Below are 12460 nucleotides of genomic sequence, written 5' to 3' on the forward strand. Positions count from 1 at the left end.
GGGGAAAAAGGCACAAAGAGCAGGTGGGATAAAGACAGATAACAAGATGGTAGACTTAAACCTAACCATATGCATAATTGCATATTAATGGCCTATATACTCCAGATAAAAGACAGAAATTGTCAAACTGAATAATAAAGCAAGACCCAACTATAAGTTTTCCATAAGAAAAACACATTGATATAAAGACACAAATAAGTTAAGAGCACAGGAGAAGATATACATGCAGACAATAATCAAAAAGCTGGAATGACTGTATTAATATAGCACAAAGTTAACTGCAGGGCAAGTATTAACAGATGATGATTCAAATGATAAATACATCAAGAAGACCTATCAATTTTAAATGTTTATGTACCTAGTAACAGAGCTTCTAAGAATGTGAAACAAAAACTGACAAAACTGGAAGAAGAAGTAGACAAATTCACAATTATATTTGGAGATTTTATCACTCCTGTCTTAGTAACCGATAGAATACACAGCAGGAAAATCAGTAAAGATATAGAAGAGTTGAGCAACAGTAACCAATTTGACCTAATTGACATTTATACTTATCCTATGACACATAGCCACAGCAGAAGACACAGTGCTTTCAAGTATACATGGAATAGTCACCCAAGAGAGACCATATACAGGACCACAAAGTAGGTCTCAAATTTAGAATTGAAATCATACATAATATGTTCTCTGATCAGAATAGAATGAAATTAGAAATGTATGACAAAAATATATCTGGAAAATTCCTGAATATTTGGAAATCAACAAGTCATTTCTAAATAACCCTTGGATCTAAGAAGAAATCACAAGAGAAATTAGAAAATAGTTTTAACTGAATGATAATGAAAACATCTAACTTTGTGGGATGCAGCTTAATTCATTCTTAGAGGGAATTTTATAGCTTTAAATGTTTATAATAGAAAAGAGAAAAGGTTTAGTTAAATTATCTTAAACTTTCTCTTTAAAAGATTAGGAAAAGAGCAAATGAGACCTAAATTAAGTCAAAAGAAGAAAATGATGTAATCCATCAAATTAACAAAATATTTTTAAAAGCATATGATCATCTCAACAGAGAAAAAGCCTTCCACAAAGTGTAACTCCTTACACGTTAAAAACAATACAATCCAAAAAAAAAAAAAAAAAAAAGACTTTCTCAGCCAGATAGAATTAGAAAGTAACTTCTTCCATAAAGGTCATCCTTGAGAAATCTACAGCTAACATCACACTTAATAGTGAAAACTGAACACTTTCCCACTGAGATCAGGAAAAAAACAAGGGTGTTCATTTTGACCACTTCTATTCAACACTGTACTATTGATAATGCTCAGTGTAATAAGGCAAGAAATGAATTAAAATATTATATTTACATGTAAAAAGCATGTAAATTGGGGAAGAAGTTGTAAAACTATCTTTATTCACAGACAACATAATTGTGAATGAGTAAATATAGAAAATTCTGGGGAACTACAAAAAAGCTACTGGAATTAAAGTGAATTTAACAACATTTTAGGATATAAAGTATAAACAAGTGAGTTGTAGTTCTATATACTAGGCATAAACAATTAAAAAATGAAATTTAAGGCTGGTCGTGGTGGCTCATACGTGTAATTCCAGCACTTTCGGAGGCCAAGGCAGGTGGATCACGAGGTCAGGTGTTCGAGACCAGACTGGCCAAGATGGCGAAACCCCGTCTCTACTAAAAAAAAATACAAAAATTAGCCGGGTGCGGTGGCGGGTGCCTGTAATCCCAGTTACTTGGGAGGCTGAGGCAGGAGAATCACTTGCACCCAGGAGGCAGAGGTTGCAGTGAGCTGAGATCGCACCACTGCACACTAGCCTGGGTGACAGAGCAAGACTCCATCTCAAAAAAAAAAAAAGAAATTTAATAAATTTATAATAACATAAAAATGGTAAATATTTAGGGGTTAATTTAACAAAATATATGCAGAACCTATAAAATGAAAATCTCATAGCATTCCTTCAAGAAATTAAAGAGGATCAGAATAAATGGTGAGATTTACCATTTTTCTGGTTTGGAAGACTCAAGATTGTGTTATGATGTCAATTCTACCCAAATTAACCTATGGATTCAATGTAATTCCACTAGAAATACCTAGAAGTTATTTTTGCTGAGTAGAAATTGACTAGCTGGCCGGGCATGGTGGCTCACGCCTGTAATCCCAGCACTTTGGGAAGCCGAGGCAGGTGGATCATTTGAGGTCAAGAGTTCGAGACCAGCTTGGTCAACACAGTGAAACCCCGTCTCTACTAAAAATACAAAAAATTAGCTGGATGTGGTGGCAGGCATTTGTAATCCCTGCTACTCGGGAGACTGAGGGAGGAGAATCCGGGAGGCAGAGGTTGCAGTGAGCAGAGATGGCACCACTGCACTCCAGTCTGGGTGACGAGAGCAAAACTCTGTCTCAAAAAAGGCCGGGCGCGGTGGCTCACGCCTGTAATCCCAGCACTTTGAGGGGCCGAGGCGGGTGGATCACGAAGTCAGGAGATTGAGACCATCCTGGCTAACACGGTGAAACCCCGTCTCTACTAAAAATACAAAAAATTAGCCGGGCGATGTGGCGGGTGCCTGTAGTCCCAGCTACGCGGGAGGCTGAGGCAGGAGAATGGCGGGAACCCGGGAGGCAGAGCCTACAGTGAGCCGAGATCGCGCCACTGCACTCCAACATGGAATACAGCGAGACTCCGTCTCAAAAAAAAAAAAAAAAAAAAGAAAGAAAGAAAAAAGAAAAAAAAGAAATTGACTAACTGATTCAAAGATTTTATGGAACTGGAAAGGATCTGGAATAGGCAATATAGTTTTTAAAAAGCACAAAATTAGAGTATTTACATTACCTGATGTCAAGACTTATTATAACAGTACAGTGATCACGACAACTTGGTATTGGTGTATCAATTTAACAGAAAATAGCATCTAGATATAGACATCCCCCTATCTGTGGGTAATTGATTTTCTTAAAAGATGCCAAGGTAATTCACTGGGTGAAAGGCTAGTCTTATCAACAAATGATGGTGGAACAACTGGATATCCATATGGAAAAATGAACCTTGATTCTTATACCATTGTCTTAATCTGTTTGTGTTGCTATAAAGAAATACCTGAGGCTGGGTAATTTATAAAGAAAAGGGGGTTATTTGGCTCACAGTTCTGCAGGTTGTATGAGAAGCATGGCACTGGCATCTGCTTCTCTCCAGGATCTCAGGAAGTCTCCAATCATGAAGGGAGCAGGCATCACATGTCAAGAGAGAAAGCAAGAGGGAAGGGAAGGAGGTGGGAAGGAGGAGTGACAGGCTCTTCTTTTTTTTTTTTTTTTTTTTTGAGAAGGAGACTCACTCTGTCACCCAGGCTGGAGTGCAGTGGCGTGATCTCAGTTCACTGCAACCTCTGCCTCCCACACTCAAGCCATCCTCCCACCTCAGTCTCCTGAGTAGCTGGGACCACAGATGTATGCCACCATGCCTGGCTGATTTTTTTGTATTTTTGGTAGAGGTGGGGTTTCTCCATGTTGCCCAGGCTGGTCTTGAATTCCTGAGCTCAAGCAATCTGCCTGCCTCGGCCTCTGAAAGCGTTGGGATTACAGGCATGAGCCACTGCGCCCAGCCCAGGTTCTTCTTAACAATAAGTTATGATGGGAGCTAATAGAGCAAGAACTCACTCCTTAGCAAAAGGACAGCACCAAGCTTGTTCATAAAAGATCCACCCCCATGATCCAAACACCTCACACTAGGCCTGCCTCCAACACTGAAGATCAAATTTCAACATGAGATTTGAAGAGGACAAATATCTAAACTATATCAACCATATATAAAAAGTCATTCAAAAGGATCATTGACCTAATATAATTGTTACAACTAAAGGCCAACAAAGATTTCCCAGGCAGGACACAAAATCCACTAATAATTTTTTTTTACAAAAAGGAAATTAGTAAATTGGGCCTTACCAAAATTAAAAATTTCAGTTTAAGACTTAAGAAAATGGATCTGGTCTGAAGAAATGATGAATAAAGAAAAAAAAATGGAAAGGCAAGTTACAGACTAGGAGAAAATATTTGTAATATGTATATCTGACAAAGAACTCATATCAAGAACATATAAAGAACTCTTAAAACTCAGTAATAAGGAGACAACCCAATTAGAAAAGGTCAACAGATTTATTTGAACAGACACATCACAAAATAATAGCCAATAGCACATGAAAAGATACTCAACACCATTTTCATTAGGAAAATGCAAATTAAAAACCATAATGAGATACCACTACACATCCACTTCAATGGCTAAAATTAAAGACTCTGACAATACAACGCTTGTAATCTCAGCACTTTGGGAGGCCAAGGTAGGCGGATCCCTTGAGGCTGGGAGTTTGAGACCAGCCTGGCCAACATGGCAAAACCCTGTCTCTACTAAAAATACAAAAAAATTAGCCAGGCATGGTGGCTCACTCCTGTAATCCCAGCTACTTGGGAGGCTGAGGCATGATAATCATTTGAACCTGGAGGCAGAGGTTGCAGTGAGCAGAGATTGTGCTAATGCACTCCAGCCTGGGTGACAGAGTGAGACTCTGTCTCAAAAAACAAAGAAGAAAAAGACTGACGCTGTTAAGTGTTTGCTATGATGTGGACCAACTGGAAGTCTCATAAACTGCTGATAGAAGTATAAAACAGTACAACCACTTTGCACTGGTATTTTCTTTTCTTTTCTTTTGAGATGGAGTCTTGCTCTGTCACCCAGGCTGGAGTACAGTGGCATGATCTCGGCTCACTGCAAGCTCCGCCTCCCAGGTTCATGCCATTCTCCTGCTTCAGCCTCCCAAGTAGCTGGGACTACAGGCACCCACCACCACACCCGGCTAATTTTTTGTATTTTTAGTAGAGGCAGGGTTTCACCGTGTTAGCCAGGATGATCTCGATCTCCTGACCTCGTGATCTGCCCACCTCGGCCTCCCAAAGTGCTGGGATTGCAGGTGTGAGCCACCGCGCCCGGCCTGCACTGGTACTTTCTTAATAAGTTAAACATACACTTAACCTATAAAGCAATTCCGTTTCTTGATATTTATACAAAAAATGAACACATGTCCATAAAAATGATTTACATGATTGTTCATAGCTTTATTCATATAGCGTAAACTGGAAACAACTGAAAATGTCTATCAACAATTGAATAGATAAACAGATTGTGGAATATTTACAAAACGGTCTAGTACTCAACAATAAGAAGGAAATACATGCAGCAACATAGATGTTCTATTATATGAAATTATAGGACAGGGAAATCTTATGAATAGTAACAGGAAATAGATAATTGGCTGCCTGAGACTGGGTTTTGCAAAATATTGACTGAAAGGGGGCATGAGGGAACTTTTTGGGGTGACGAAAATGTTCTATATTTTAATTGAGGTGGGTAAAATGGATACATTCGTCAAAACTCATTGAATTGTACATGTAAAATAGGTGCATTTAGTTGTGTGTAAATTATTCCTCAAAAAGACTATTTAAGAAAGTGCAAAAACAAAAAGCCACAGTGTAGTCATACTATAAAATCACCTGAAAGATACGTCATCTGAACTTCTATACCAGAAAATAATCCTCATATTTGCTTCCCTTTTATTGAGTGCTAATGAAAATATATCTTGAAATTATGTGTTGTCTTAAAATACTCAGTAGAAAGATCTGTGCTGTGATTTTAGTAATAGTGTAAGTACTTTGGCAACAAGTTTCATATAACAAAAAACATCTTTTATGAGAAATATGTTCATTTTAAGATTAGAAGTTACAGGGTTGATGGCTACCTTATGGTTCTTTAATTGAATAAGTGAAACCATGTCAGATGTCCTGCTGTGTGAATTTCTCTCACATTTTAGATCCAACTTGGATCTAACCGTGACTTGGATCTAAAATGTGGGGATTATTGTTTCTCTAAAAAAAAATTCCTTTTGTAAGGCCTCACCAAATGTTCAATTTATTTTTCTTTATATTTCTATGCTAACATATGATTTTATAATTAACTTCTTTCTTGTGTCCTTTACATAATTTTATGCAACAAACCAAATGGTTATATGCATTCCCAACATTTTCACCACAATTTGATGATTTTGTTTGTGCAAAGATTTTATATTAGCCCAGAATTCTCAGGCTTAAGTACTAGAGAATTTATTTGTTTTTTGTTGTTGTTGTTGTTTTTGAGACGGAGTTTTGCTCTTGTTGCCCAGGCTGGAGTGCAATGGCAGGATCTCGGGTCACTGCAAACTCCGCCTCCCAGGTTCAAGCAATTCTCCTGTTTCAGCCTCCTGAGTAGCTGGAATTATAGGCACCCGCCACCACTCCCAGCTAATTTCTGTATTTTTAGTAGAGACGGGGTTTCATCATATTGATCAGGCTGATCTTGAACTCCTGACCTCAGGTGATGCACCTGCCTCGGCCTCCCAAAGTGCTGGGATTACAGGCATGAGCCACTGCGCCTGGCCAGTACTAAAGAATTTATATACATATAACTAGAGTTATATATAACATGGCCTAACATGCATGAATGTGCCAGTAATTTCCCTTTTTTCTTCAGCATGATTCCCTATTTTCATGATTCAGTTTTTGAGACATGCCTATATTCTATTTTTAGTGACTTAGCTAAGCCTGTCAATGATTGAAATTTCTAGGATACTGTGACAGTTTATGGGGACAGTGATATAGAATATTTATAATTGTTATTTTTCTGTGAGGCCTGGGACATTCAGTTACCATTTTGCATAGCTACATAGACATGGATACACAGCACAATGTTGGCATTTTAAAATGATGCTTGGTTTTCCACTTTTCTCTGAGATCTGGCCACCATATTCCTCATAAGAATTCATTTGTACTCTGACTTTTAAAATCATTAACTATTGAAATAAATAGGACATGGTGATTTTATGAACACGTTATTGATAGAGGAAGAGAGGTGACTCCGATTGAGCTGAGGGTAGAACATGTAGCTCAGTCATGCTGGGTTCAGATTATTGTTGCAGAAAATACAACAATTCTCAAAATATGTGAAGTTCAACATAAATAGAATCAGCAACCTTGAATGCTCAGCCATAGGACTCTCTCCTGCCTGCTCTCTGCCCATCTGGTGGGGCCTTATGTTCCTTCTGTAGGGTCCCAGAGGCTCTAGTCCCTCCTCTTCTACAGTTTATCCCACCAAGCAGTAATTGTCTGTTTGCCTAATCATCTCTGAGATTTTCACTGGCAGGGAAATAGACTTCAACTTTGCTGTCTCCATGGTGATATGTAGTACCAAACACATAGAAGGGTGGCAGTGAGTGAATGAGCAAGTGGGATTAAGGAAGCAACTCAGTATTGCCATGATCATTGTCTTTGCCTGATGTGAGCAGGGTTTATGGTTGCAGCATTTCTTATGTAAGCCTTCACTTTCCAGCTGGCAAAATTGAAGAAATAACCACCAAGCTAAGAGCCATGTTCTAGATGGTTCTTCTAAACCATTGTAAATGAATTCTGAATGATAATGGCACTTTCTATTGTACTTTTTTCCTAGGCAGTTTCACTTCTATTTGGTAGTCGGAAACACAACCTTGCTGAACCTGTTTTCTTATAGCAATAGCTAGCATTTACAAAACATTTAGTATGTTCCACCCCACCCACTGTGCCGAGCCTTTATGTGGATTATCATAGTTAACTTTCACAACAACCCGATGAAACAGGTGATATGTAGGTGCTGGGAAAATGGAAGTTTAAGGAGGTTGGGTAACTTGCCCGAGTTCACACACATAGCAAGTAAAGAACTCAGGCTCAAAACCAGTCAGGCAAGCTCCAGCACTGGGCTTTTTATCATTTCCCAGTGCTGCCCTGTTCTATTTTTTTTCAAGGCATTTATCTCCGTGTGAAATTTTTATTTATTTGTTTCTGTATTAGAATGCTTTCTCCTTGATTTCAGAGACATTGCATCCCCAGGTGTAAGACAGCACCTGGCACCAAGTAGATGCTCAATCAGTGTTAAATTAACGATGAGGTACTGCCTTCTGGATGGAGTAAGAAATAAAGGATAAGGCCACCAGATAATTCCTAAGTGCTTAACAATTGTTACATTTTATGAATATACACTTTATGAAATGATTTGTTCAAATAGAAAACTCCCCAAACTGCTTTAAAAGGCGACTTACAAAAAATTCTTAACATCACTACATGAAATATCCATCCATGCATGTAGGAATTTTGACTATACACTAACACAAGTTCTACACTGAGTTTGAGGTTGATGCGGTTTCACACCCTTCTTGGGGTCGGGAAGAGGGGGCGAGATTATTTTATGTTGCTGATATCTAGTGTGCTATCCCTTTAAGGTGCCTAAAATGAAGCAAAGCAAACACCAATCCCTGCTTGATTTAGAGGGGTAGTTGCCAACCTAGTTTTGCTATGAGCAGCTCCACGTTCTGAGAAGATCTTGCCTGTTTCCCACTTCTCAGTTCTCTCAGTAACCAATTATGTCTGGTAATTGCAAATGAAAGAAGAATTTAGACAAAAAGATACTATACAGAACCACAGAGAACCTGAGGCCGACAGGAGCTGCCTGGGCTATTGCATCTCTGGAAGCTGAAGCTGTTTTTGTGAACTTTCCTATCATCCCTCCTTCTTTCCCTTTTCTATTTTTTGAGTCCTCACCTTTTATCCTATTACTATCTCCTTCCTGAATATATTGCCTGCTCACTTAGTAGTTAAGTGAAAAAAAAATCTAGCCACTGCAAAAGCAGTATGTCTTTCTGCCAGTGACACAGTCCCATTGACTTCCAGTCATATCTCCCAAACCCACATTTTGAAACATCCCATCTCCCTCTGTAACTCCGTAACTTCTCTAAGAGCCACTCAGCACAACCTAGGCTTTTGAATATTCTGTGCCCTACTGTGCCATCAATACTAACATTCTGTGATTCTAGAACTACTTTCTTTACACAGGATTTACTAAATAATTCATTGAGAAGTTCTTAAGTATAATCTTTGTTTTTCTGGAAAAGTACCTCACTTAAACATTTCAAGGGCAGACGATTGAAATGAACGCACAGGTTGTGACATTTTCCCTGCCATGTCCTTTAGTTGAGCCCTGCATGTCTCCCCCTTTGGAATAGTCTCAAACCAGAGTTTGGGACCTTGTTCTTTCATGTTGGAGCAGAGTTCACATCATTACTTATATATTTATTTATTTACTTATTTGAAATAGGGTCTTGTTCTGTTGCCCAGGCTGGAGTGCTGTGGGCATGATCACAGCTGACTGCAGCCTTGACCTTCTGGGCTCAAGCCATCCTCTCGAGTGGCTGGAACCACAGGCACACACCACCACACCTGGCTAATTTTTTGTAGGGACGGGGTTTTGCCATGTTGCACAGGCTGGCCTCAAACTCCTGGGCTCAAGCAGTCCACTCACCTCAGCCTCACAGAGTGCTGGGATTACTGGCATGAGCCATCATATCCTTATTTCACTTCATGTAGCTCATTCTATAATTCTATAGTATTCTATAGTTGTTTTTGAAGTGCTAATTGCCACTTGTTATCTTTACATTCAGATTATATTCAATGCCCATATTGTATGAGACAGTTTAATGAAAGCGCAGCTGAGGGACATATTAATTTCTGCAAGGATCAGTCTTCTCGCCGAGTCTTTAATCCAGCTCAGACAGCAGCCAAATTGGCATCCAGAGCTCAGGTAACTATCTCTCCCCAGGTGTTGGCTCTTGTGCCCTTGCATGCCTGGGGGGTGGGGGAGGGGTGAGCCAGTAGAATTCCCTAGAGAACCTCAGTTACCCATCCTAAGAAGTGTAAGCGTGAAGAGAACTGATCACGATTGCTCACCCCTGTGGGAGCTGACTTCTTTTGTCAGAGAATGCTTTCCAGCTAACGGCACCTTTGGGTGTTGTAGAAAAAAGATATTTCTAAAGTATTTGAAGCTTCTTTGGGTGAAGACTTGAATACATAGTGTTTCTATAGCATTATGGCAAAACTTTTTATGCAACAGTATCAACCTTAATCACCCAGAAAAGAAATGCGAATCTGAAGTGAAACTGCCTGAGTGGGACAGGTTGTCCCAAGGCAACTGCCCCACAGGTCATGTGTTTTGCTCTATAGAGGAGGGGTCTTCACCTTTTATTTAAAGTCACAGAATCAGCAAGTTAAAGGGATATGTGGATGAATGGAAGCAGCTGTTATCATTAGGTGCAAATCAGTAAAATAACCTGAAGTGGAAGACAGTAGATTTGTAAACCATAGAACTGGAGCCAGCAGACAGCACCATACACATCGAAGGTCTCAGGTACATACTTACAATATAGCATAAAAACTATTAGTTTCATAGACATGGCTTAGATGCCATGAAAAGTTGGTCTGAATACTTTAAGTGTATACAGATTATTTATTTTCGAGACAGGGTCTCACTCTGTTGCCCAGGCTGGAGTGCATTGATGTAATCACGGCTCATTGCAGCTTTGACGTCCCAGGCACAGGTGATACTCCCACCTCGGCCTCCTGAGTAGCTGGAACTACAGGTGCGTAGCACCACCCCCAGCTAATTTTTTGTATTTTTAGGAGAGATGGGGTCTCACTGTGTTGCTCAGGCTGGTCTCAAACTCCTGGGCCCAAGCAATCTGCCCCCTTCAGCCTCCCGAAGTGCTAGGACTACAAGTGTGAGCCATCGTGCCTGGCCCCTACAGCCTGTTTAGAAAGCTTCTGGTTAAATCCAGTATGTAATGGGGTGAGACCCTTTCCAACAAAAGTGGATCCCACAGACTGTGGATCCTGAGCTCTATCCCCTTAAGCATTAGAAGGTTATTGACTATCAACCATGTACCAGAAACTGTGCTAGGTACTGGTTGACCAAGAATTTGTCATTGAAAGATGGAGGGGGACTTGGAGCTGGTACAGTTGGCATATATAGGAATGCTATGGAAGAAGAAGTCACTGCAATTCCTGGAAGTCTTCAAAGGCAAGCAAACGTTTTGCTCTTAAATATCAAAACGGGTTCACCAGCCTAGAGTTGGGGTTGGGAAGGGCTTTATGCACAAAACATCCAGCTTGTGGCCTGAGGCACCCATCTGGGGAGCGAAAGAGGTACAGGGTGCCGGGTGCGGTGGCTCATGCCTGTAATAACAATTTGGGAGGCTGAGGTGGGCAGATCACCTGAGGTAGGAAGTTTGAGACCAGGCTGACCAACATGGAGAAACCCCGTTTCTACTAAAAATGCAAAATTAGCCGTGTGGGTGTCACATGCCTGTAATCCCAGCTACTTGTGAAGCTGAGGCAGGAGAATTGCTTGAACCTGGGAGGCAGAGGCTGTGGTGAGCCAGGATCATGCCATTGCACTCCAGCCTGGGCAACAAGAGCAAAACTCTCTCAAAAAAAAAAAGAAAAGAAAGAAGGTACAGGGACAGGCAAGACAGGCAGACAGGCAGCCAGAACTAGAAGGGCTTTAACTCAAGCCACTTGAGAGAGGAAGAAAAGAGGAATTGATTGAATAAATGCCCTAAAATCAAAGACTGTCCTTGATTGACAGGTCCTTGATTAACAAGTCCTTGAATGAGAGCCTGGAATAGGAGGATTAATAGGGTTGTGTGGGAGGGAGAATCTAAGAAATAATTGATGAGACTGAGAAAATGATTAGACATAGGATAAAAGAGGGGATCAGGGTTGACAATAAGGTTTTCAGCTCCAGAGCCTGGACAGATAGAAAGACAATCTCTGTAGATAACAGAACACAGGAGGGAGGACATATGTGTGTTGAGAGGCAGTGGCTACAATAAATAGTTTTATAGATTCAGTTTTGTTTTTGTTTTTGAGGTGGAGTCTCACTCTGTTGCCCAGGCTGGAGTGCAGTGGCACAATCTCGGCTCACTGCAACCTCTGCCTCCTGGGTTCAAGCAATTCTCCTGCCTCAGCCTCCCAAGTAGCTGGGATTACAGGCACCCACCACCACACCTGGCTAATTTTTGTATTTTCAGAAGAGATGGAGTTTCACCATGTTGGCCTTGACACTTAGATAGATGGAAAAATGCAATGTAAAAGTCAATTTTACAATCAATATATCAGGTTTGAATTTTTTTTTTTTTTTTTTTTGGAGTCTCACTCTGTTGCCCAGGCTGGGTGGAGTGCAGTGGTGTGATCTTGGCTCACTGCAATCTCCGCCTCCCTGGTTCAAGCGATTCTTGTGCCTCAGCCTTCCGAGTAGCTTGGATTACAGGCTCCCACCACCATGCCTGGCTAACTTTTGTATTTTTAGTAGAGACGAGGTTTCACCATGTTGGCCAGGCTGGTCTCGAACTCCTGACCTCAGGTGATCTGCCTGCCTTGGTCTCCCAAAGTGCTGGGATTACAGGCATGAGACACCGTGCCCGGCCAGGGTTTGAATTTTAATTCTATAATTTAGGTAAACTTGGCCGAGTTAGTTAAAGTGAATCTTTGGGATTCACTTTAAT

General features: G+C 40.5%; 1 protein-coding gene across 1 annotated transcript in view; it reads left to right on the plus strand.

Annotated features, from left to right (window-relative positions):
• The window catches only part of ZC2HC1B (zinc finger C2HC-type containing 1B), a 73970-nt gene that overhangs the window by 25095 nt on the left and 36415 nt on the right, over positions 1–12460 (plus strand). The window contains exon 5 of the mRNA XM_032160834.2: positions 9563–9702. Within this exon, the coding sequence (XP_032016725.1) occupies positions 9563–9702 (140 nt within the window). The remainder of the gene's footprint in view (positions 1–9562; positions 9703–12460) is intronic.

This window comes from Hylobates moloch, unplaced genomic scaffold (assembly GCF_009828535.3).
Source record: "Hylobates moloch isolate HMO894 unplaced genomic scaffold, HMol_V3 SCAFFOLD_2, whole genome shotgun sequence".
Taxonomy (NCBI): Eukaryota; Metazoa; Chordata; class Mammalia; order Primates; family Hylobatidae; genus Hylobates; species Hylobates moloch.